We start from the raw sequence: 27,654 nt of genomic DNA on the forward strand, positions 1-27,654 counted from the left end.
AAATAAGTATTGGTAAAGGGAAATGTGTTTGATATTTACATGACTGAGACCTAAACCCGAAAGCTCTGTAACTTTTCCCACAGTGATTCAATAAATAAATAAATTATAAAAAAAAATGCTGTTTACAGCCTCACATACTGGGGGAAAAGGCAACTGGGATAGAGAAGGGACCACTAAGTAAATGATGTTTAAAAGGATCGCTCGAGATGGGATATGTGTGCTGAAAGTAGACTATGAACCAAACATGTCGGCCTCTTAGTACCTGCATTGCAAACCAGAAGACCCAAAAGAAGAGAGAGAGTAAGAGGAAATGTGCCTGCCACAGAGATAGGTGGTGGGGAGAGGCGGGGTGGCAGGAGGGGTACTGGGGACATTGGTGGTGGAGAATGGGCACTGGTAGAGGGATGGGTGTCAATCATTGTATGAGTGAAATATAATCATGAAAGTTTGTAATTCTGTAACTGTATCTCATGGTTATTCAATAAAAATAAATAAATAAAATGTAATAAAATAAAATAAAAATAAAATGCTGTTTATATTATTTTTGAATACATAACTATAAAAGACTTATTTTATTATAATGCAATATCTCAGCATGTTAACAGTATCAAAAATGACTGAAATTATTTAGTACAATTTGTTTATGGCATATTTAAAAAAGCAAGTGTAGGGGCTGGAGAGATAGCACAGCAGGTAGGGCGTTTGCCTTGCATGCAGCCGACCCAGGTTCGATTCCCAGCATCCCATATGGTCTCCTGAGCACTGCCAGGAATAACTCCTGAGTGCAGAGCCATAAGTAACCCTTGTGTATCGCCAGGTGTGACCCAAAAAGCAAAAAAAAAAAAAAAGCAAGTGTATCTATCTATAATATGTAAAGAAATATAATATATATATATGAATATTGAAATGTCATGTAAAAATTATTTAGTGTGTGAAATACATAAATGTTGGGAATTTTGGCCTATTGGTAAAGGTAAAGGTAAATGCCCTCCTGTTGTTCGTCGATTTGCTCGAGTGGGCCCAGTAACGTCTCCATTGGAGACTTTGTTGTTACTGTGTTTGACATATTGAATATGTCACAGGGAGCTTGCCAGGCTCTGCCTTGCGGGCAAGATACTCTCGGTAGCTTGCCGGGTTCTCCGAGAGGGGCGGAGGAATCGAACTCGGGTCGGCCATGTTGGCTGCGTGCAAGGCAAACGCCCTACCGCTGTGCTATCGCTCCAGCCCAGGCCTTTCTGAGGCCTATTGGTAATGACCAAAAATGTTCATAATATTTAATTATTGTGGTTTCCTTAAGAGAGGCATTTTTAAAAGTATGTGAGATATAAATTAAACTAATGACACTAAGCTTCCAAATGAAACTTTTGATAACTGTGTGCCACTTCTCAACAATGTTTTGATTACTCTATATAAGTCTTAATTAATGTAAGTCTTAAATGATGTAAGTCAAAAGGAAAACTCATTATCAGTAAATATAAAACTACATTGCTAACATAACATAGTACATTATTGGAACAATTTCATTTTCACTAACCATATTTTTATTGTATATAGGTAAAGTAATTTCATGTCTGTGAGAACATCTACTTTTAAATAGTGCATTTTGAGGATATATGTAATCTCAGATATTTCTGAAAAAAAAGCATGTCTTTAATATGCAAGAGGATTTCCATCAGCACCTTATATTGCAACAATTAATGCAGCTAAATATTCTATTTCTATTATTTTTTAAAAATATGTTCAACTATTAAGAACATAGCTTACAGTTCATTACATACAAGATGAATTTTCAATACCACTGTCCATGCTTTATCCTTTTCAAGAGATTATTTCTTCCATGGCTGATAACTGCACATTCAAGTAATATATAGCAGCATAAACTGCCTGAATACATAATAAATATTTTAAAAGGCCAAAGATTCATTCAGGCAACTAGATATTTTTAAGTTGGAATATCAAAGCATATAGTTTTACAAAGCAAAGTATAAGGGAAGCAAATAATCTAAGAACCTGTTTACGCTGTATTTGGCAAGATAAAGCAAAGCTAAACCAAAAAGCACCTCATGAAGTAAAACCTGTTACTTTTTTATTCAACATATTCTGTGTAAGAAACATACTTTGCTCTGTCAGAGAAGAAAATATCACATGGATAAGCAGTAAATTCCTTAGATAGGAAAGTTATTCTGAACCATATAGTTCTAAAACAAAAATAATTTGAGTTAACTGCAGTTCACAAGTATTGAAATTACAGATTAGTATGCACATTAATACATAAGGTTGTATAACACATGTAAACTCACCCTTCCAATCTTACATCTGGCAGACTTCTGTTAAGGGCAATCAAATCGCTCGCCATAAGATTAAACTGATTGATTTTAAATAGTTCTTTCATTTTCTCTTGGTCGTCTTTAGGAATCAGCACAGCCTTTCCCATTTCTCCTGGCCCTTCTTGGTTTCGAGAAATGACAGCTGTAAAATACAGACAGATACACACATACGTACAAACATACAGGTAATAGAAGGGGGAAAAGTGTCAGTTTAGATCCTAAAGTATATTATATACTGAACAAATAACAATATTTCATTTTATTACTTACAAATCATAAACTAAATAGCTCAAATTATTTGCTTTTATTTGTTTGGATTTTGTCTTTAGGGTCACACTCAGCAGTTCTCAGAGATCATTCCTAGCTTTGCACACAGGGATCACATATGGCAGGGCTCAATGAACTTGCCTGGGTCGGCCACGTGTAAGTAAAGCACACCGTCTGCTGCACTATCTATCACTCCAGCCCCTGAAATAATTTACACAGTAATTCAAGTCTGGATAGTGTCTTTTCGGTCTAGGCATATGATTTGACAAATCATTACTCCAATAAGCAGTACCAAATACTTAAAGTTAAACATACGGCATGCTTATAAATATAATTTTAAAAGATAGAGCTGAGCAAGTGCAAATCAAGCTTAAAGAGCTTTCAAAATAAACCAAGATAAAATTATTTTCATAACTAATTTTATTTCACATATCTACCATTATTACATTTTAGGGCTGGAGGAATAGCACAGCGGGTAGGGTGTTTGCCTTGCACGCAGCCAACAGGGTCGACCCGAGTTCGATTCCTCCACTCCTCTTGGAGAGCCTGGCAAACTACTGAGAGTATCTCGCCCACATGGCAAAGCCTGGCAAACTACCCGTGACATATTTGATATGCCAAACACAGTAACAAGTCTCACAATGTTACTGGGCCCGTTCGAGCAAATTGATGAACAACGGGAGGACAGTGACAATGACAGTGATTACATTTTAATAAAAGTAAGCCAGGTTGATAATTTTTTCTTCATATCACAATTTGATTTTCCTGTCAAAGCATATTCTAATAAGTTAAAAGAACTTTCAGAGGGGTGATACGTAATTTTTCAAAAGCCATGTTGGATTTGGATGTTGAATGGGAATTTTGTAACAACATCCTAGACTTGACTATTTTATACAAGAACTGATCATTCAATATAAAGTTTAATGTTCTTGCCATTTCCTCTAGATTATCACTAATGACCTTTTAAATTGTAAAATCTCTCTCTATTTGTCTCGTGTGTGTGTGCGTGTGAGAGAGTGTGTGATTGTATGTCTGTGATATGTATGTGTGGCTGCATATGAATATACTTATGTGACTATTTAAAATTAATAATGCAATAAGATTAGTGTCTTACACACACACACACACACACACACACACACACACACATATATATATAAACCATATATGTACTAGTATAATCTTAACTTAATCATCCCCCCCCATCCCACCCTGCCTCTGTGGCAGGGCATTCCCTTTTGTTCTCTTTCTCTTATTGGGTTTGTGGTTTGCAAAAGAGGCAATGGGTCACAATCATGTTTAGTCTATAGTCTACTTTCCGCATGCTTCTCCCATCCTGGGAGGATCCTCCCAACACCTTTATTTGGTGTTCCCGTCTTTATCTGAGCTCCCTTTCCCCCTAGTATATGTGGTTGGCCTCTAAGTCATGGAGTAAAATTCCTGGTACTAATCTCAGCCATTCTTGGGTGTTGGTCTCCTATTTTGTTACTTTATGTTCCCCAGATGAATGCAATCTTTCTATGTCTATCCCTTTCTTTCTGAGTCATTTCGCTTAACATGATACTTTCCATGTAGTACCACTGGGATGTAAATTTCGTGACTTCGTCTTTTCTAATAGCTACATACTACTCCATTGTGTAAATGTACCAAAGTTTCTTTAACCAGTCATCTGTTCTCGGGCACTCGGGTTTTTTCCAGATTCTGGCTGCAATAAACAGACAATTGCAGATGTCACTTCGACTATACTTTTTTGCCTCTCTGGGATATATTCCCAGGAGTGGTATTGCTGGATCAAATGGGAGCTCAATTTTTAATTTTTTGAGAATCGTCCATACTGTTTTCCAAAAGGGCTGAACCAGTCGGCATTCCCACCAACAGTGAAGGAGTGTCCCTTTCTCACCACATCCGCGGAAGCACCGGTTGCTTTTCTTCTTGTGGATATAGGCCAGTCTCTGTGGTGTGAAATGATATCCCATTGTGGCTTTGGTCTGCATCTCCCTGATGATTAATGATGTGGAACATTTTCTCATGTGCCTTTTAGCCATGCGGATTTCTTCTTTGTGAAAGGTTCTATTCATTTCATCTCCTTATTTTTTATGGGGTTGAAAGTTTTCTTTTTGTGGAGTTCAACCAGTAGTTTGTATATCCCTGACATTAATCCCTTATCAGATGTGTATTTGGCGAATATCATTTCCCATTCTGTAGACTGTCTTTGTATTTTGGTCACTGTTTCTTTTGAGGTGCAGAAGCTTCTTAGTTTAAAATAGTCCCATTTGTCTATCTCTGTTTTCACTTGCTTGGCCAGTGGTGTGACATCTTTGAAGACACCATTAGCTTCTATGTCATGGAGGGTTTTGCCAACATTTTCCTCAATGCACCTTATAGATTCCGGTCTGATGTTGAGGTCTTTAATCCACTTAGATCTTACTTTTGTATATGGTGTTGGGCAGAGATTAGAGCGCATTTTTTTGCATGCAGCAGTCCAGTTTTGCCAGCACAATTTGGTAAAGAGGCCTTCCCTATTCCACTTCACTTTTCTTGCCCCCTTCTCGAAGATTAGATGCTCGGATGCTTTGGAGAAGATGTCAGTATATTGAATCATGTTCCATTGGTCTACAGCTCTGCCTTTGTTCCAGTACCATGCTTTTTAATTATTACTGCCTTGTAGTAGAGTTTGAAGTTAGGGAGGTTGATTCCTTCCATTTTCTTTTTCCCAAGAATTGCTTTAGCTATTCAAGGGGGCTTATTGTTCCATATAAATTTCAGGAGTGTTTGCTCCACTTCTTTGAAGAATGTCATGGGTATCCTAATAGGCATCACATTGAATTTATACAGTGCTATGGGAAGTATTGCCATTTTGACAATGTTAATTCTCCCAATTCATGAACAGGGGATATTTTTCCATTTCCTCGTATCCTCTTTTATTTCCTGAAGTAGCATTTTGTAGTTTTCTTTGTACAGGTCCTTTACTTCCTTAGAAAGCTGATTCCTCGGTACTTGATTTTCTGGGCACAATTGTAAATGGGATTGTTTTCTTCATGTTAATTTCTTCTCTCTCGCTATTTGCATATATGAAAGTCATGGACTTTGGGTATTAATTTTATGGCCTGCAACTTTACTATACAAGCCTATTGTTTCTAGCAGTTTCTTGGTAGAGGTTTTAGAATTCTCTAAGTATAGTATCATATCATCTGCGAATAGTGAGAGTTTGATTTCTTCCTTTCCTACCTGGATGCCCCTAATATCTTTTTCTTGCCTAATCGCTATTGCAAGTACTTCCAGTACTATATTGAACAGCTGTGGAGAGAGTGGACATCCTTGTCTCTTCCCTGATCTTAGAGAAAAGGCTCTCAGTTTTTCGCCATTGAGGACGATGTTTGCTGTAGGCTTGTGGTAGATGGCTTTAACTTTTGAGGAAAGTCCCCTCTATCCCCATTTTGGCTAGGGTTTTCATCATAAATGGGTACTGGATCATGTCAAATGCTTTCTCTGCATCTATTGATATGATCATATGATTTTTATCTTTTCTTTTGTTGATATGGTGGACTATGTTGATTGATTTCCGAGTGTTAAACAGCCTTGCATCCCAGGGATGAATCCTAATTGGTCATGGTGTATGATCTTTTTGATGAGTAGTTGAATTCTATCTGCTAGTATTTTGTTGAGAATCTTCGCATCCTTGTTCATCAGGGATATCGGCCTGTAGTTTTCTTTTCTCGTGGTGTCTTTGTTTCCTTTTGGTATTAGAGAGATATAGGCTTCATAGAAACTGTTTGGGAGAGTTTCCGTTTTTTCAATTTCCTGGAAAAGCTTGAGAAGGACTGGCAGTAGGTCATCTTTAAGTGTTTGGAAAAATTCGCTAGTGAATCCATCTGGACCTGGGCTTTTGTTTTTGGGAAGACTTTTGATTACAGTTTCTATTTTGTTGATGTTAATAGGTCTATTCAGATACTCCAGATCTTCTTGATTCAGCTTTGGGAGAGTATAGGAGTCCAGGAGTTTGTACATTTCTTCTAGGTTCTCTTGTTTCATGGCATAAAGACTTTCAAAGTAGTCTCTGGTGATCTTTTGGATTTCTTTGATTTCTGATGTGATATCCCCCTTCTTATTTCTGATTCGATTTATTAGGGTTCTCTCTCTCTGTTTCTTTGTGAGTGTTGCTAGTGGTTTATCTATCTCGTTTATTTTCTCAAAGAAGCAGCTCTTGGTTTCATCGATCTTTCAGATTGTTTCTTTGGTTTCCATGTCATGGATTTCTGCTCTAAGTTTTATGATCTCTTTCCTTCTGCCTGATTCAGGCTCTTTCTGTTGATCCTTTTCTAAGGTTTGGAGCTGTGAGGTCAAGTTGTTTATGTGCATCCTTTCTTCTGTTCTGAGATATGCTTGCAGAGCTATAAAATTTCCCCTTAATACAGATTTTGCTGCATCCCATAGGTTCTGGTAGCTCGTGTATTCATCCTCATTTGTTTCCAGGTATCTTTTGATTTCATCCTTGACTTCGTTCCTGACCCACTCGTTGTTCAGCATTGAGTTGTTTAATTTCCAGGTGTTTGATTTGGTTCTCCGTGTCTGTGTGTGATTCATTTCTATCCTCAGTGCATCATGGTCTGAAAAGATGGCTGATACTATTTCTGTCTTCCTAATTATGTTGAGGAATGTTTTGTGTCCTAGCACATGGTCTATTTTGGAAAATGTTTCGTGTGCACTGGAGAAGAATGTGTATTCTTTCTTTTTGGGGTGTAAAGCCCTGTATAGGTCTATAAGCCCTCTCTCTTCTATTTCTTCTTTCAAAGTCAATGATTCCTTGCTGGGTTTTGTTCTTGTCGATCTGTCCAGAGGTGATAGGGGGATGTTGAAGTCTCCAAGTACTATTGTGTTGCTTGCAATGTCCTCCTTAAAATCTGCTAGCAGTTGTTTTAAATATTTAGCTGTTCCCCCATTAGGTGTGGAATACATTTAAGAGTGTGATTTCTTTCTGTTGTACGTATCCCTCGATGAAGAGAAAATACCCTTCACTGTCCCTTCTAGTCTTTTTCAAGGTGAAATTAATGTCGGATACTAGTATGGCCACCCCATCTTTTTTGCAGGACCTATTTGCTTGCAGGGTTGTTTTCCATCTTTTGACTTTGAGTCTGTGTTTGCTCTGAGTGTTGAGATGAGTTTCTTGTAGGCAGCAGAATGTTGGGTTCTGTCTCTGTATCCATTTTGCCACTCTGTGTCTCTTAAATGGTGAATTTAGACCGTTGACATTGAGAGAGAGTATGGTTATGGGATTTTGTGTCATCTTTCTGTAAGGGTGTGTTGTGGTTGTAGGGTTTGTCTTGTCTTATAGTAGCCCCTTTTGCCCTTGTTTTAGGTTTGGTTTTGAGTCTATGAAGTTCCTGAGATACTGTTTATCTAGAAAATAGTGTAGATTTCCATCTATTTGGAGTGAGAGTTTAGCCGGATAGAGTATTCTTGGTGAAGCATTCATTTCAGTGAGTTTTTTGACTATATCTCGCCACTGTCTTCGGGCTTGTAGGGTTTCCTCTGAGAGGTCTGCTGTGAATCTCATGGGTGCTCCTTTGTATGTGATTTCCTTTTTTGCCCTGGTGCTTGTAGTATTGTGTCTCTATCGGCAGCATCGATCATTCTAACTATAATATGTCTTGGACTGTTTCTGTTAGGGTCTCTTTTATCTGGCACCCTTTGGGCTTCTTGAATCTGATTGGCTGTATTGAGGAGCTCTGGGAATTTCTCGGTGATGATTTGTTTATCCATGGTTTTTTCATTGGGATTGTTTCCCTGAGCTTTTGGTAGTCCAGTGGTTCTAATGTTGTTTCTTTTGGAATCGTCTCCTGGGACTCTTGTTCTCTGTAGAGCTATTTTGAGGTCCTTTGCCATTGTTTGTTGTTGTGTGTTGGATTGGTGTAGCTGATCTTCCAGCTCACTGATTCTTTCCTCAGCTGTAGTCATTCTATTTTTGAGGGCACAGACTGAGTTTTTTATTTCATCTATGGAATCTCTGATTCATGCCATTTCTGTGAGAAGCTTTCCAATTTCTGCTCTCATTTCTTCCTGTATTTTGTCAATTGTGCGATCGATTGTTTCTTTCATGTCCTCTTTCAATTTAGTGGATATCTGTCTGACTGTTTCATTGAGTTGATTGAACATCTTAATGACTTCATATCTGAATTCCTTGTCAGAGAAGTCCCTAACGTGGCTAGCACCTACTGAGGCTTCTGGACTTGTTTCCTCGTAGTCTCCCTGTTGCGGGGATTTGTGCTGTTTCTTCATGTTGTTGTGAAGGTGTAGGGGTTAGATTTCTTGGTTTGAGTAAACTACTTGCAACTGAGTAAGCGTTGTCTGGCCCAAAATTAGGCCACGCCCACTTTTTAAAAGCAACGCCCACTTCTCAAGTGGCCACAAACCCACGGATACCTGGTGTGTGTCGGGGAGTAAAGACTGGGTGGGGAAAAGAGACCAGCTCGGCTTGGGCGGTGGAAAGGGAGATGCAGAGAGGCTCAGATCTGCTTTGTCTCCCGGCGTCTGGGGGACGTCCCGAGTCTTGCATGGTGAAATACAAGTTCCGGGTTCGAGAAAATAATTTTTAATGTTTTATCATACTTTAAAAATTCATCCTTCTGAATGTAACTTCCAGATACTTCAAAATTCAAATATTTTTATACAGACTACAGTAAAATACTGCAAAATGATGCATGTGAAAACAGTTTTCTACTATAACATTTTATAAAAATATATTCAAAACTAGTTTAGAACAGAAGAACTCTAAATTTCCTTTCATTTTATAGCACATTGAACCTAATAATACTAGTATTAGTATACAGTTGGTCTTTAAGTTGATTACTCTCATTAAACGTTTACCAGACTTTGAAACAAATGAAAAATAACAGGTAATTTTATATATAGATATAAAGATGTCAGGAAAGTGATTAATCTAAAAATGCCCTCATATGTAGAAAATATTTGGAAAACTACAAAATATATTAATGTTTAGAGCATGAAAACTACTTAAACATTTATTGTCCAAAGTAACTTTATGAAGTCTTATTTTCTTTAGGAAACAAAAACAATAATAATTGCTAACATTTTATCTAAAACCAAATTCTATCCATATCTTAGGGATAGTAAGCAAATTATCCCTAACATTAGAAGCATAAGATGAATATAGCTGGGGGTGAAAAATCTGTATATTTGTTAAGATGTTGTAATTAGGCATTAAGGTACCTTCCATTCCTATGAATTTATTTTCTTTCAGTTTTTATGCTACTGAAAGTATTGAAAAAAATTCTATAATGACTTCGGAAGTACTCTACTTCTCAAGTAACTTAAGAAGAGGTCAAATGATTCCTTCTCTTAACTGAAATATTTTATAAACTATTCTTTATGTATAATTATTTATAATGTACTATTTTGCAGATTTTCGTCTGTAAACTTAATTTCTGAGAAAATATGATTTTTCCCTTGAATGTTTATTTGAGATTTGTATTCAGTAAATAAACATTACAGAATCTTTAGATGGAATTCTTTTTAGAAATTAAGAGTGCATTCATCATTCACAGTTAATTAAAATGTCACTTATAAACACTGACAAAAATGCATTACACTGTAGGAAAAGAATAGTGTAATGAACATATTACTACAAAATAGAAGGGATTTATTTTCACTCTATGTGGAAAAGGGCCAGGACATTTTAAGTATATATTATAATAAATAAAGGTAGGTAAAACTACAGAAAAGTATTTTATTTTGTAATGTTTACAAAGGCATGGCTGTCCTTTGCTTGACATTTAAAAAAAGATTATAGTTATGTATTATAAACAAAATTATAAGATCATGTTCACTTCACTTAATCACTTAATCCCCGTTATTCATCGATTTATTCGAGCGGGTGCCAGTAACGTCTCCATTCATCCCGGTTGCGTGCTAGCGTAGCCCAATGGTATCTGTTCGTTTTAGGAACATGTAGAGCCTCAAACCGATCATTTAGGGTCTTGACGAAGAAGTCTGACCATCTTATAGGTGGGCGTCCACGTGATCTTTTGATGTCTCGTGGAATCCAATCAGTAATGGCTCTAGTCCAGCGGTTGTCTGTAAACCTCATTACATGTCCAGCCCATCTGATTTTTAATGTCTTGGCAAATGAGACAGCGTCCCTGATTCTTGAGCGTTGACGAAGATCAGAACTCTGGATTCTATCTCTCATTTGAGTGAATCGTGATATTCCAAGCATAGTTCTTTCGATTCCTCTTTGAGAGACCCGAATAGTGTTCTCATCCTGTTTTTGTAGGGTCCAGGTCTCTGAGGCATATGTTAATGCAGGAAGAATAGTGGAATCAAAGAGATGTGCTCGTAGCTGGAGGTTCTTTGTCCTTTTAGTTATTTCTTCAATGCTCTTGAAGGCATTCCAAGCCGCTCTCTTCCTCCTGCGTAACTCAGGTGCCAGGTCATTCATCATGTTGATTTCTCGACCTAAGTATATATAACTGTTGCATTCGGAGATGGTGGTTCCGTTGAGAGCGAATGGAGCGTCAGGAACAAGGCTGTTTCTCATAAACATTGTCTTCGTAAGATTCAGTTGTAGTCCGACCTTTCCACACTCACGGTCAAAGTCCGCAAGCATTTGTGCCGCTTGGCTGATGTTTGGTGTTATTAGAACGATGTCATCAGCAAAGCGGAGGTGGTGTAGTTGCCGACCATCTATCTTCACTCCCATGTTTTCCCATTCTAGTCGTCGCATGATGTTCTCGAGGGTGGCACTGAAGAGTTTTGGTGAAATGGTATCACCCTGCCGAACCCCTCTCTTGATATGGATGATTACTTCTTTGTAGAATGGTGAGATCTTGGTAGTGAATCCGCAATAGAGTTCACGAAGGATCCTGATGTATTGAGTTTGTACGCCCTGATTGGCTAGGGCTTCCATGACCGCTTCCGTCTCAACAGAATCAAAGGCCTTCTTTAAATCAATGAACGTTAGACAGAGCGGCATCTTGAACTCCCGAGATACCTCAATGAGCTTAGTTATTGTGTGGATATGGTCAATGGTACTGAATCCTTTTCGGAATCCAGCTTGTTCACATGGTTGTTCTTCATCTAGTGTTCTGCTAATCCTATTCAGGATGACTCGAGTGAATAGTTTGTAGATGACAGACAATAGGCAGATTGGGCGATAGTTGCCAATGTCGTGGATGTCTCCTTTCTTGTATAGTAGTACAGTCTTGCTGGTTTTCCATTGGGATGGAACCTTGCATTCAGACAGGTAGCATGTGAAGAGTCGAGCTAATGTATTGACGAGTACTGATGGTAAGTTCTTCAGGTGTTCAGGTCTGATCTTGTCTGGGCCAGGTGCTTTTTGTTTCTTTACCGACGAGTTGGCATGTTGGATTTCGGAAGGGAGAACATTGGGAACGACATATCCATCATGTGGTATGTGGTATGTGGGCATATGGATGTGGCTATTAAAGAGATCTGAGTAGAAGTCATGAATAATCTTCTCCATTGCCCTTCTGGAAGATGTGATAGATCCATCATGATGTCGGAGGGCAGTCATCTTGGTTTTGTAGTTGGTGAAGGACAGGCGGGCATTACGAATGTTTTTCCCAGCTTCTGCTGCATCTACCAGTACTGCTGCTCTCCTGTTTTTGAGGTCATCCTTGATGGCTTTTCTGCACTGTTTTGCCAGTTCGGACGTTTGCTTGTGGTTGCCTGAGGCACGTGCCACGCCACGTTGGCGAATAATTTCAAGAGTGTTCGAAGAAAGACGGTTTTTTGTGGTTATCTCTCTCTTGGCATTCCTTGCACAATCATGGAGGTGATGAATCATTCGATCGTATTCCTCATCAATGTTGTCAATGATGGCATCTTCCCATGTTGCTGCAACAGAGCCAAAGAGTTCCCAGTTGGTGGTTGTTCTGGGAGTCCTCTTCTTAAACCTTGCATTCTTTTCTCCTCGTTCTGTGAGGTAGAATTTTGCACGAAGAAGACGGTGGTCTGATCCCGTTTGGAATTTTGGGACAACAGCAACATCGGTTAGGCAAAACCGCCGATTGAATATGATGTGGTCTATTTCATTGTGGAACCGTCCATCGGGAGACTCCCATGTCCAACGTTTAGACTCAGCCTTTTGGAATTGTGAGTTACCATGGAAGGTTTTGGTTGACATGATGAACTCAGACAGTCTGTCACCCTGTTCATTCCATTCCAGGCCATGGGTTCCGATGTGGAGTTCATCGACTGATCTTCTTGGTCCTATCTTGGCATTAAAATCACCGACAATGATCTTGTAGAAGGTGTGGTCTTCTTTATAGAATTTCTCCAGCTCCATGTAGAATTTTTCAGTTTCTTTTTCACCATAACTGGATGCTGGTGCATTGACAACAAAGATAGAAACTGCCGTCAGTGAGCCACACCTATTCAAGTGTAATCGTCCGATTCGGGTTGTTAGGCATTCAAATGAATCAATGCTTGTGACTAAGTTTGTGTTGACAAGGATACCGATCATGTTATTGTATTAAAAACAAAAATAAAATCATCAAAAATAGTGTAATTTCTTTATTTTGGGTTACACCTGGTGGTGCTCAGGTCTTACTCCACGCTCTATACTCAGGGGACACTGCTGTCAGGCCATACATGGTGCCCAATATCAAAATGGGGTCAGCGCAGGCAAGTGGCCTGCCTGCAGTACTATCTTTGTGGTCCCACTTTCCATTTTAAAAAGAAAAAAACTATTAGTGAATCACTAGAGCTGTTACCGACTGGATTCCACAGGATGTCAAAAGACTGCGTGGCCGCCCACCTACCACATGGTCAGACTTCTTCGTCAAGATCATGAACGATCGGTTTGAGGCCCTTCATGGTTCCGGAGCGAACAGATGCCATTGGGCTACACTAGCACGCGACAGGGACAAATGGAGACGTTACTGGGGCCCGTTAGAGCAAATCGACGACTAACGGGAAGTTAAGTGATTAAGTGATTAAGTGAATCACTGTGAAGTACAGTTACAGACTTACGAACTTTCGTGCTTGCATTTCAGTCATGAAATGGTCGAGTACCCATCCCTCCACCAGTGCCCATTTTCCATCACCAATGGTCCCAGCATCCCTCCCACTACCCCTACCCCATTCCCCCCTGTCCAACCCGTCTCTGTGGCATGGCATTAATTCCCCTTTGCTTTCTCTCTTCTTTTGGGTGTTGTGATAGCACAGCGGGTAGGGCATTTGCCTTGCACGCTGCCAAACCAGCATCAAACATGGTCCCCTGAGCACCACCAGGAGTAATTCCTGAGTGCAGAGCCAGGAGTAATCCCTGAGCATCGCTGGGTGTGATCCCCCCAAAAATCTTGAGCAATATCAAACTAAGGGCTGTAAAGATGGTAAAGGTTAGTAAAGTAAAGACCCTCCCGTTGATCATCGATTTGCTCGAGCGGGCCCAGTAACGTCTCCATTGGAGACTTTGTTGTTACTGTGTCTGGCATATAGAATACTCTCGGTAGCTTGCCAGGGTCTCCGAGAGGGGCGGAGGAATCGAACTTGGGTCGGCCATGTTGGCTGCATGCAAGGCAGACGCCCTACCCGCTGTGCTATCGCTCAAGGAGAACATTTTACTTGCATGCACTATCCCAGATTCTATCCACAGCTTCTGAGTATACTGAGCCCTAAGAAAAGTGATCCTTGAGCAAGGAAGTAAACCCTGAACACTGCCAGGTATGGCACCAAATCCAATACCTAGATAGACAGATATAGATATAAATAGAATAAAATAATTAAAAAATAAAATCATGGGGCTGGAGTGATGGCACGTGTAGGGTGTTTGCCTTGCACTCGGCTGACCCAGATTCAATTCCCAGCATCCTACATGGTCCCCCAAGTACTGCCATGAGTAATTCCTGCGTGCAGAGCCAGGAGTAGCCCCTGTGCATAGCCAGGTGTGACCCCCAAAGCAAAATAAAATAAAATAAAATCAGAACCATTATAGATGTTTTTATGTATTAGATATATAATATTTTAAGATAATTTGATATTAGAACTGTACACAGGGATCTCTTCTGGCAGGGCTTGCGGGACCTTATATGGTGCCAGGGATCAAACCCTCATCTGTTGCGTGTAATATCTCCAGCCTGACAATACTGTACTCAGGGATCTCTTCTGGCAGGGCTTGTGGGATCTTATATGGTGCAGGGATCAAACCCTCGTCTGTTGCGTGTAATATTTCCAGCCTGACGGTATAACTTTGTTCCTTTTTTATCATAGTCATTCATGGAGTTTTGAACTTCATTCATGAAATTTCAGTAACTAGATTTTTATTTGGCAATAAATTTACAAGCAGCAAGCCCCAATTACACATGAAGGTACTGGCAGAGGAACAAAGTCATGCGGGTTCCGGGGCCGCGATCTCCAAGCCTACTCGGATTTGGGCTGAGCATTCTCCACCCAGATCCTCCAAATTCCAGTAGGCAGGGGTCACACCCACCAACTGGCCCCCTGGCGCCGTGTAATCCCATCAACGGCCAAGACTCAGAGACTATAAAAACTAGCTCCCGGAAGAACAGTGCAGTCTCCTGCCCCCGCGCCTGACTGTCCTCGCCGCTGGGGCCCCTTGGAGGGAAGCGGGTTGAGCTTTCCTCCCCGCCCCGACCAGGGCTCCAGCAGCTAAGACCTCCAGGACCAGCCACCACCATGCTGAGACCACTCTCCGCACACATGAAGGTACTGGCAGAGGGACAAAGTCACGGGGATTCCGGGGCCGAGATCTCCAAGCCTACTCGGATTTGGGCCGAGCATCCTCCACCCGGATCCTCCAAATTCCAGTAGGCGGGGGTCACACCCACCAACGGGCCCCCTGGCGCCGTGTAATCCCATCAACGGCCAAGACTCAGAGACTATAAAAACCAGCTCCCGGAACCGCGCGGCCGGACATCCTATTATGACATCTTATTATCTTATTCCTACTTTGGACAAACTGACAGGCTACCGAATGTAGCCTGCCCACACGGCAGAGTCTGGCAAACTCCCTGTGTCATACCCAATATGCCAAATACCAGTAACAATGATGGGTCTCATTCTCCTAAAGAGCCTTGAATATAATCTCAGGGCTAGGATGAAGGAGATGTTACTGGGGCCTGCTCGAGGCAATCGACGATTAACAGGATAATTTGTGATTTTTGTGAAGCCCCAATTAGATATAGTATAACTGACATTAACTACAGCTTCTCAGGAAGGTGCCTTCTTTCAGAAATCATAAAGGAAGCTACTTCTGCCAGTTAGCTAAGTGAAAAATCATCTACAGAACCAAAGAAGCACAGATTTCTGAAACTGTCTTTCTTTCAGTTTTAAATAAAAATAAATCATTGTTTTATGATAAATCACATTAATGCGAGGGGATTTTAAGAAGAGAAAAAATAAGTAGATGATTTCTATGTAAGAAGAGGAAAAATCGACAAAATTATGTTAAATGATTAATTTTAATATGTACTTCTAATTTAACAAAGTATACCTCATATAGGATAAATTTTATTATTTTCTTAACACCATATATGCTTGTTTTTATCATCAAAAAATTGTCAAAGACATATGGAAACAAATATGCAAACTGAGACTGTGGTTCCAGAGAAATTTACCTCAATTATACCATGTGCTGTAGCACTGTAGAAACTGTCCCACTGTCCTCCCATTGTTCATCGATTTGCTCGAGTGAGCACCAGTAACATCTCCATTGTGAGCCTTGTTGTTACTGTTTTGAGCATATTGAATACGCCAGGGGGAGCTTGCCAGGCTTTGCCATGTGGGTGGGATATTCTCGGTAGCTTGCCTGGCTCTCCAAGAGGGGCGGAGGAATCAAACCTGGGCCGGCTGCATGCAAGGCAAATGCCCTACCCCCTGTGCTATTGCTCCAGCCCCATACCATGTGCTATGAAGACAATTTTTTGTTTATTATATAAAATATTTTATTTCATATTTACTAAAGCTTTTTATCAATACCTATTTCCTAGTATTTTTACTTTACTTCCTTGCATATTTGAAAATAGTGCTTCTTAAACTTTTTTCTAGTTATGACCCCTATTTGCCTGAGAAGATTTTATGAGACTCTGGGAATACGCTATATAAAGTAGGTATACAAATCAAATATTCATTGAAAATGAACAATAAATGCATTGTAAAACAATTTTATTAAATTGATCCTATAAGGTGTCATGACCCAGAGTTTAAGACTCTTGGTTTTAAAGCACTATTATTATGATCAAATTATGCATTATAGCAGGCAGTTTAATTATTGAAGGAACACAGAAACAAAAAAAAATCACTGCTTCTCTTGCAGTTAACTATGGGTGTTAAGATAGTAATATGGGTATCTTTATCACTATTTGGAGAAAGGCTTAATCAAGACGATCAGATAAAGCAAGCATAAATGTATAAAGCATTTTAGGGTTGTCATATCTTATAGTTTTTTTTAATCCTCTAATAAACTCCCCCTTTAGTCTGTGAAGTTTCATGATTATTATCTAGCTAAATTTACACTCAGCTTAGGGCATAAGCTAAAAACAATTCCAGGTCACTTTGAGACAATCTACTTCTTCCTCTTCTTTAGGGACTTGGACAGTCGCGCCCATAAACTGTCTCTGCTGCCATATAACCTCATTAACCAGTCATGATCCAGATACTCATAAATAAATCTCAAAAGAGATCAACAAGCTGCAGAGATGCTGCCGGACTTCAAAGTCACCATTTAGTAAAATATTTTAACTCCAGCTGTATCGCCCCTTTCAAAATTTTAGAATTCCTGGAGCATCACAAACTCTACACCACTGATAAACTAGGAGTAGCACACCACATTGAATGAGATATAAAGTAGAAGGGAATCAATTTCAGTTAAGAAAATATTGACACACAAGGCTTAACTAAGATATGATAGTAATTTCTTATAAAGGTAAAGGTAAAGGCCCTCCCGTTGATCGTCGATTTGCTCGAGCGGGCCCAGTAACGTCTCCATTGGAGAATTTGTTGTTAATGTGTCTGGCATATCGAATACTCTCGGTAGCTTGCCAGGCTCTCCGAGAGGGGCGGAGGAATCGAACTCGGGTAGGCCATGTTGGCCACGTGTAAGGCGAACGCCCTACCCACTGTGCTATCGCTCCAGCCCAGGGTTTAATAATTCCAGGGCGAGAAACAACAATCTTTACACACTTTCTTCTAAGGAAACCTTTTTTGTTCAAATTTAGCAAATTATTCATAACAAGTAATATAAAAAAATATATAGAGCTTGCTATTGGGGCAGACTTGGGTGGTGGTGGGAATTTGCGATGGTGATGGAATTGGTGTTAGAATACTAAATGTAATAAGTAATCATGAACAACTTTATTTAAAAAGTCTAATTCTTGGGGGTATTGTGCCGCCAGTAGGTCAAACTGTACCTATGAGGCGAGTACATCAGCAGCCTGATGGCACTATCAGACTTTCAGATACCCCAAAATTGCTCCTGTGCCTTTGGCCAGACCCCAAAAACTTGGGGCAAAGTTTACCAAGAAAGTAAACAGCCAAAAGTTAGGTATGTGGGAGACACACCCACAAACCACCTATAATTGGAGGCATGGCCTCTCTGATTCCTGATCGAACTGCTTAACGGCCATGATCCCAGAGACTCAGAAATGAATCTTGGAACTCAAAGGCTTTTGGCAGAAATGTGTCCTGATCCTGCAGTAGATTGCTGGTGCTGGGCCACTCCAGGTTGGAATAGGTTTTGTGCCTTGTCCTGTTTCTCCTGACAACCTGGTGACCGTCATCCTCCAGAGGCCACTGGACAGTCAGGTTTGGGTCTGCAGTGACGGGACACGTGGGGCCTCACGGGATGGGGTTGGAACTGGCCCTTTCCTCCCCATCCCAGCGAGACCCCGAACTGCCGCCTACAAACGGCCTCTCTGGCTCCTGATCAAGCTGATTAACGGCCATGATCCCAGCGACTCAGAAACAAATCTCGAAACCCAGCGGCTTTTGGCAGAGGTGCATCTGGACCAAATACAAGGTGGCTGCCGCCTCAGAACTTATAGAAAGGCCAGATATGAGCCGGCCGTGATGGGGCAACTGCAGTCTCATGGGAAGGGGAACTATACCGGCTCGTCCTTCACACCCTACCAAGGTCACGAGTTGCCCCCCACGACCAGCTCTCCAGCACAGCCATAACACCAGACGCACAGAAAACAATCTCATAATTATCTGGCTCTTTGCAGAAATCCAAAATCACGGCCGCATGACATTATATGATTCTCATAACCAGCTATAGAAAACAAATATCTCACAATCCCTTTTCAGCAATTCTGATTTTGGGGGGGGGGGGAATTTAAAAAAGTAATGCTGCATCTTTTGTCGAAATAATAATGTAATCAATGTAGAGAAGAGTTAAGTAGAAATCATCCTCACAGGCATTGGGAGGGTGGGGGGTATATTGGGGTTCCTGGTGGTGAAAAATAATTACTGGTGAAGGGAAAGGTGTTTGATCATTGTATGACTGAGACAAACCTGAAAGCTTAGTAACTTTTCCCACAGTGATTCAATAAATAAATATAAGAAGAAAAAAATAAATAAAATTATGAAAAAAAAAGTAAGATGGAGTCCATGCCCAATTCAATCAGCTAATCAGTGGCTGAATAAATAGCAGTACTCCTACATAAAAAAATAAATAAATAAAAATAGAAAGTCTAATTCTTTCATTAAAACAAAACTGAAGACAACTTAATTTCTACCTTAAAGCTGATGGAGAGATATAAAAATGCTTCATACCATTATCATACAGAAAATGCAAATTAAAACAACAATTAAATATAATCTCACACCAGTGAGACAGGCACACATCACAAAGACAACCAGTGCTGGTGAAAATGTGAGGGGGGAGGGGGAGAAATCACTGCTGGCGGCAATGTCTATTGGTCCAATGTTTTTGGAAAACAATGTGGACACTTCTCAAGTAACTAGGAAGTCATCTTCCATATGACTCAGTAATACCAATTTGCATCTACTGCAAAGACCAAAATCTATTTACAAAATAACTGAACTCATATGATCATTATGGCTCTATTCACAATAGCCAAGATCTGGAAACAACCCACAAGTCCAATAACAGCTAACCAGATAAATAAATTGTGGTACATATTCACAAAGGAATATGATAAGAGTATAAGAAAAAACAAACTAAATCCATGCAATTTGCTTTGGTTCATGGATGGACCTGAAGTGTATCAAGCTTAGTTAACCCAAAAGAGAGGGACAGACAGAATGATCTCTCTCATATGTGGGTATAAAGAAACATAGTAAAGAAATAACAAATTGCTAACTATAACAGAAACTAAGAACTGGTCTTTAACAGGAAGTTTACCAAGGTACAGAGATGTTGAAGGAACAGGATGAAGGAAGGACACTGATGATTGTAGATGAAAGTAGACATGCTGATCGTGAAACTTTTTTTTTGCATTATTCATTAACAGTGTTATGAATCATTGTGCCTAAAATAAAATTTAAAAAAAGGAAAAAACTAAAGAACAAGGTTTTTAATATAGTCTTTTATCCATCTCAGAGATGCAATGTAAAATTAATACAGAGGTTTTTACCCATCTCAGAGATGCATTGTAAAATTATCAGTTGTGGCATTTATAAATATATAAAAGTACTTAAAACTAGACTACTTTGTATGTTAAAATTAGTAAATGAGAGCAGTTAATATTTGGATTGAGAAAAATAAATACACCATTCTAAAATTATATGCATGTCCACAAACTCAAAATTTTCTACTGATAATGGCACACGATTAAAAATATGAAGACTATTACCCTAAAGCATTTTAATTAGATCACAAATCAGATCCTAAGCAGATAGTTAGAGAAACCACCAATTCAATAAAGTAACTATGTGCCTAATCTATTTTCAATCCCCAATGGGCATTTTTAATAAATATAATTGCTTCTATAACTATGACAAATGATTTCTAATAATAACTCAATATAAATTATGTAATTGAATATCAGCAGCTATCAGCTCCACAGGCCAGTTCCTATGTCCCATTTTTGTCCAAATTTTCTTCTTTTAAAGAAGAAAATTCTTTAAACTATTTAAAGAACTTCACAGTGTTACTGATTTGATATGTCATACATCAAATAAACATATACTATGCCCAAATAACACCTTCAATATAATGTGCTATACAATAAAGGTAGTTCATAAATTATTAATTTTTAAAATACCCCAAGCATCACCAGGAGTAATACCTTAGCACAGAGCCAGGAGTAACCCCTAAGGACCACAGGGTGTGCATCAAAAAATAAAGTTAATAAAAACACAGTCTAAAAAAATATGGCACAGATAATGATAGAAAGTTTACATTTATATATTACTAAAGTAAGATTATATATTTGAAAAATATGGCAGAGTCTCCTGCCCCCACGCCTGGCTATCCTCATCGGGGTCCCTTGGAGAGGGGTGGGTTGAGTTTCCCTCCCTGTCCCGAGCAGAGCTCCGGCAGCCGACCAGCCACAACCATGCTGAGACCACTCTCCACACGCATGAAGGTACCGGAAGAGGAACAAAGGCATGCGGGTCCCGGGTCTGAGATCTCCAAGTCTGCTTGGATCGGGGCTGAGCATCCTCCACCCAGATCCTCCATCTTCTGGGGTCACACCCACCAACTGGCCCCCTGCACTGTGTAATCCCATCAGTGGCCAAGACCCAGAGAATATAAAATCCGGCTTCCAGAAGTGTGTGGCCGCAAATGCGGCCGCACAACATCTTACTATCTCATTCTTACTTTGGACAATCTGACAGGCTACCGAATGTAACCTGCCCAAACGGGAGTGTTTGGCAACTCCCTGTGGCGTACCCAATATGCCAAATACCATAACAATGATAGGGTCTAATTCTCCTAATCCTGAAAGAGCCTTGAATATGGCACTTCTTAAAATCTCAGGGCTAGGACGAAGGAGACATTACTGGTGCCTGCTTGAGGCAATCGACGAACAAAACGATGATCGTGATCGTGATCATGGCATTTGAAAAATGCAAGAAAAATGTATTTTTTCTCATTCTATCTACACACATACATATGTACATATAATAGAAACGGCTTCATTTATATAATAAAAACCTGTGCTAATAATGCAACTACAGTTATGTTATACCGTCACTGTCACTGTCCTCCCGTTATTCATCTATTTGCTCGAGCGGGCCCAGTAACGTTTCCACTGGAGACTTTGTTGTTACTGTGTTTGGCATATCGAATACATCACGGGTAGCTTGCCAGGCTCTGCCGTGTGGGTGAAATACTCTCGGTAGCTTGCTGGGCTCTCTGAGAGGGGTGGAGGAATCGAACTCGGGTTGGCCATGTTGGCTGCATGCAAGGCAAATGCCCTACTGCTGTGCTATTGCTCCAGCCCAGTTATGTTATACAAAATATTTAATGATGTGGAAGCTGTCCATATTCTGTTTATATAGAAAAGGGGTCAAGAAGCAGTGTATTCATATATGAAATAAAGTTAAATAATATATATATATATATCACCAAATAAAAATAGCAGTGGTTTGCCAGATTAAAGAAAACGTTGCGTTCTTTCTTTATGTGTACTTTTTAAGTCAATTCAACACTAATTAGGTTATCTTTGGTTATATATTAATCCAAATTTTTGTCAGTGAATAAAGGTATATTATGATTTTATTGTGGAAGTAAAGGTGAAGTCAGTACGTCAGGGCAGCCAAAGAAGCAATGAATATTGAGAGGTGTTGAGTTAAAAAAAACATACTAATAAATGTATAATTTATAATAATCAGGCATAATCTCCATTAAAGAATTAAAGTTTATTTATTTTTGCTTTTGGGGTCACACCTGGTGATGCACAAGGGTTACTCCTGACTCTGCACTCAGGAATTACTCCTGGTGGTACAGGGGACCATAAGGGATGCTGGAAATCTAACCCAGGTTGGCCGCGTTGCAAGGCAATGCCCTACTTGCTGTACTATCGCTCCAGCCCCAAAGTTTATTTTTCAAGACTGTTCCTCCCAGAAACTTCGCTACCCTTTAAAATCGCTGTCACTGTCACTGTTCTCCCGTTGTTCATCGATTTGCTTAAGCGGGCCCAGTAATGTCTCCATTGGAGACTTTGTTGTTACTGTGTTTGGCATATTGAATACGTCACGGGGGGCTTGCCAGGTTCTGCCATGCGGGCGAGATACTCTCGGTAGCTTGCCGGGCTCTCTGAGAGGGGCGGAGGAATCAAACTCAGGTCGGCCATGTTGGCTGCGTGCAAGGCAAATGCCCTACCTCTGTGCTATAGTAGTTCAACACAATAAAAAAACAATGTGTGATAGTTTAAAAGAAAATATCCAATTGCTATAGTTGTTTTAAAAATCTCTCTTTTTAAATAATTGTTTTTGGTTTGGGGGCCACACTCAGCTCTACTCAGGGCTTACTCTTGCCCTTTGTTTAGGTATCACTCCTGGAGGGACTTGGTGGACCATTTAGAGTGCCAGAGATCCAATCCTGATCAGCCACGTGCAAAGCAAGCATCTTACCCCTAAACTATCGCGTGGACCACATTTATTACCAAGTTTAAACAACCTGGAGAGCATCCTGTGATTCTATCCTGTTTGTCTGAATGGGGTTCAGAATATTTGAAAAATCAGAGGAAGAACTGCTATCAGCTCTCCTTAGTCTATGGTGAAAGTCTCCTTTTGCCTATTTCACTCTCCTGTCTACAATTACCCAGAGAGGGGCTGTGAGATTTCCCTACTCTGGTGAAGGCCACAGGACTATGGTATTTGATGGTGGAATTGTCCTTGAGTACCTCCTGCTCTAGAAGAGTTCAATTTGCAAGGGGCTCTGATGGCAGATGGTAAGGAATTTTTTTTTGCCAGCTTTACATGTTGTCTCCAATACTCTATGGAGCTTTAAGTCTGAATGGCAATTTGGGGCTGTCCTGTGTCTTTCTTGGGCACAGTTCTGAGCTTTCAATCTCTGCTTCAGCACCCACCCCTGTCCTTTCACAGCTGTCCTCACGAGCTGTGAAACTTGGTTGCAACTCTGTTCCAGCAACGCTCATGTGCCGGAGAAAGGGGCTGGACCCTACAGTGGTTTGCTCTACTCAGTGGTGCCTCATGTGGGATTCTGAGTTTAACTCTGGTTTGTAATGTTCTTTTTGCTGGTGCCATGGAAAATCCTTCCTTTGCAGCGATCTTGTCCCTGCCCCTTGTCACTGTTTCTCTTATACAGAGGCTGTTTGGCACACAGCACAGTCATAACTGTTTCTTAGAAACATGCGGCACAATTTTTAAAGTGCTCACTAAGGTGATTAAATAATGCAAAACTGTGAACTTATTTCCTTTTGCTTTTAGAATGTCTCCTCAACAAAACTATTTAAATGGGCCCCATCTTGCAATCATTCGTAGTGCCATTAGTTCCATCTTTAAGAGGAAATAATTTCCATCTTCCTGCCTCTACTTAGACACTAAAAAAGAAAACATCAAATAAAAACATATGAATTATTTTGGAACAAAAGCACTTATTTTGGCTGCCAGAATGCTCTGATAAGTTCTTTGTAGAAAACAATCCCAAGAGAAACAATAGTCATTTTAATGAAGCCTCTTACATAGCCCAGTATTACAAGTTGTTCCTAAGATACATAATATTAACCTGGTGTAGAATACATCATCATGCATATGATTCATTAGGATGGCAACAATAGACCCACTTTTAAAAATAAAGCAGTGCATTCATTGACTACACATCTCATTGAAGATATATACCTTAAAATAATTTCTGATATACAATTTTATTATGAAGATGCATAAAATATCTAATTAACCCTTGAAATTTGTTATATTTCACTCATTCGTATTAGTCACAGAAAATGTGGGAACAATATTATTACAGAAGTTGTTATGGGTGCATATCAAATTAAAATAAGCACAAAGGAGAGCTAGTGAGAGCTCAACAAGCTGGGCTTGAGGGCATCTCAGGTTCCATCCCTGCCCCACATGTTTTCCCAAACACCACTGGTAGCATCTCCCAAGAACAGAGCCAGAAACAGCTCTAGGTATAGCCTAAAAATTAGAAATAAAATAAAATAAGAAATCTTTAATTTTACAATTGAATTCTCAAAAATCATACTGAATTCGGTGTGAGTAGAAATATGAATTTTCCTAAGTATCCTAAAATATTTTGGATCATAAAATCAAATCAGTGATAGATGGCAGATCTTTGGGATGGTGGTCATGTTGATTATCTTGTTTATTCAATCAGGCATCACTCTGTTCCATCTTCAACCTGCTTTGTGTCTTAGGTTCTGGACATCATGGCTACTTATACTTCCAGTCTGCAAAGTAAAAGAAATACGCCATGGCACAAGAGATTAATGAGGTTGAGAGATTTATTTCTCTACTTGTCTCTCTGTGGGATTATTGAGGGTAGACTCACTCACAGCTATAATATGTTGGGAAGGCTTTAATAACAAGTTATTAAAGAATTAAACAATAAAAGCCTAGAAGCAAGTGGGCTGTTAGACACAAAGTACTAGGAAAGTATATGTATATATTTTACTGTATTTTACAATTTGATAATTATTTTTCCATGAACAAAATTTTTGATCAAGAAAACAAGCTGAGTTTTATATTCAAAATAAAAGCTAACCTCAGAGATCACATATCCTATCACTACCTGCCTCATATGTTTATGCTTATGTTTATGTTCTCGGTATTCCAACACTGTATTGGCCATCTGTATGAAGCAGCTGCTGATATTCGTATTTACTCACAGCAATTATAAATTTATTGCTTATCATTAATTTATACTAGGTTTTGGGTTTTCATTTCCTTTGGGCTTTTTCTGTTGCTTAATAATAATAAAACAATGAAGATACTGGCAGCATGCTGTAATATGAGAGATTCTACTTAACAATCAAAAAGATTAATTTAATGTGCTGAGCTAATAATAAAAAAAATCATTAAAGTTTCAGAAATCCAACTTTCAATACTCTTGCTGGTTTTCAGGTATAGAGATGCAAGAAATTCAACCATGCAAAATACATAAACCTTTATACTCATTTTGTGAGCACATGCTATATGTGCTCAAGAAATATGGCAATTCTAAAATTTAAAAGCTTTATAAAAAAAACGCAACGTAAGACTACCAGTGACGTAAAAGTTTCAGTGAACACCTCTTAAAAATTCATCAAGGGCTCATCTCACCCAGGTACCTGCCCAGTGTCAGGGCTCCTTTCCAGAGCTGCACATCTAACTAGACCCTAGGGCAGCCGGTTTTCATCCTTGATCTTCAGGAGGCGGGAATTGAGGCACACCATGTGCAAACAAAAGTGAACCTTTCAGGGTACCCTCTGCTCATTCACCCAGGTACCCACCCAGTGGCAGGACTCCTTCCCAGAGCTGTGGGTCTAACTAGACCCCAGAGTGGCCGGTTTTCATTCTTGATCTGCAGGGGGTGCGGGAATTGAGGCACACCACCCACAACGAAAGCTGAACCGTTTCAGGCACCCTCTACTCATCTCACCCAGGTACCCGCCCAGGGGCAGGGCTCCTTCCCGAAGTTATTCTCCCCTCCATATCCCATAAGAACCATAAGTTACGCTCGTAGCTGAACCTTTACAAGGTTAGCTTAAGCACCAGAAACACGTTAGCCAATGATTCATTAAGCCCACCTCAATTAATACTGCATCATAAATTGAATAGTAATAGTGAGTGTGAAGAAGGGCTAAACCACACAGTTTGAATGATAAAGCAAGGCAGAAGACCACCAAGCTTACTTATTGAAGAGGCTATCCCAGAAGACCCCAACAGTAATGAAGTACTAGACAACCTCTGACAAGGAGTTTAGAAGGGAGATACTGGGGATGCTTAGGGAGCTAAAAGAAACAATGGAAAACAATGCCAATAAAAATATAAGAGGATTTGAAGGCAGAAATGAGGAAAATGCAAACAAAATTACAAACGGAAATGTCAGACCTGAAAAACCTGGTAGGCGAATTAAAAATCTCAGTGGAAGGCCTCAGCAGCAGAGTAGCAGCTGCTGAGAACAGAATCAGTGAGCTCGAAGATGAAATCCAGAGACTCTCCAGAAAAGAGCAGAAAATAGAAAAGAAACTCACAATCTGAGAACAGATGGCAAAAGAAGGAATAACACACAGTTTCACAGACAAACAACAGCTCAGGAACTTCATAGTCTCAAAACCATGGTTATTCTCCCATTCTGTTACCTTATATTACACAAATGAGTGCAATCTTCTATATCTGTCCTCTTTCTGACTCACTTCACTCAACATGATACTTTCCATGTTGAACCAACCATATGCAAATTCCATAACTTCATCCTTTCTAAGCTGCATATTATTCCATTCTGTAGATGTACCAAAGTTTCCTTAACCTGTTATCTGTTCTCGGGCACTCAGGTTTTTCCCAGATCCTGATATTGTAAATGGTGCTGCAATGAACATATAAGTACAGATGTCAATTCTGGTATACCTTTTTGCACATCCAAGAATAGTACAGATAAGTACCAAAGGATTATTCCACAGCCTAGAAGCCAGCTTCACATGATGGGGGAAAAGGCAGCTCAGATAGATAAGGGACCACCAAGTAAAGGGTGCTAGAAGGACCCGCTTGGGATGGGATATGCGGGCTAAAAGTGGACTATAGACTGAACATGATAGCCACGTAATATCTCTATTCCAAACTACAACACTCAAAAGGAAAGAGAGAAAGAGAGAGAGATAGAGAGAGAGAGCAAAATGCCCTGGCACAGAGGTGGAGTGGGATGGAGGGGGGATGGAATGGGAGTTATCGGAGGTACTGGGATCATTGGTGGTGGGGAATGGGCACTGGTGGAGGGATGGGTACTTGATAATTGTGCAACTGGAATGCAAGAAGGAAAGTTTGTACCTCATGGTGTTTCAATAACAATAAAAAAAATTTAAAAGAAAGGTTAAAAAAACATGGTTACAAGAACAACTACATGGGCTACATTAAGATAAGACAGGCCCCTCAAATACACCAAATTTCATCAGAAAAATGGAACAAAACCCCA

General features: G+C 39.8%; 1 protein-coding gene across 1 annotated transcript in view; it reads right to left on the minus strand.

Moving 5' to 3' along the window:
- The window catches only part of GALNT13 (polypeptide N-acetylgalactosaminyltransferase 13), a 687,813-nt gene that overhangs the window by 432,364 nt on the left and 227,795 nt on the right, over window positions 1-27,654 (minus strand). The window contains 1 exon segment of the mRNA XM_056117614.1: window positions 2,301-2,469. Within this exon segment, the coding sequence (XP_055973589.1) occupies window positions 2,301-2,469 (169 nt within the window).

This window comes from Sorex fumeus, unplaced genomic scaffold (genome assembly GCF_029834395.1).
Source record: "Sorex fumeus unplaced genomic scaffold, SorFum_2.1 ptg000035l, whole genome shotgun sequence".
Classification (NCBI taxonomy): domain Eukaryota; kingdom Metazoa; phylum Chordata; class Mammalia; order Eulipotyphla; family Soricidae; genus Sorex; species Sorex fumeus.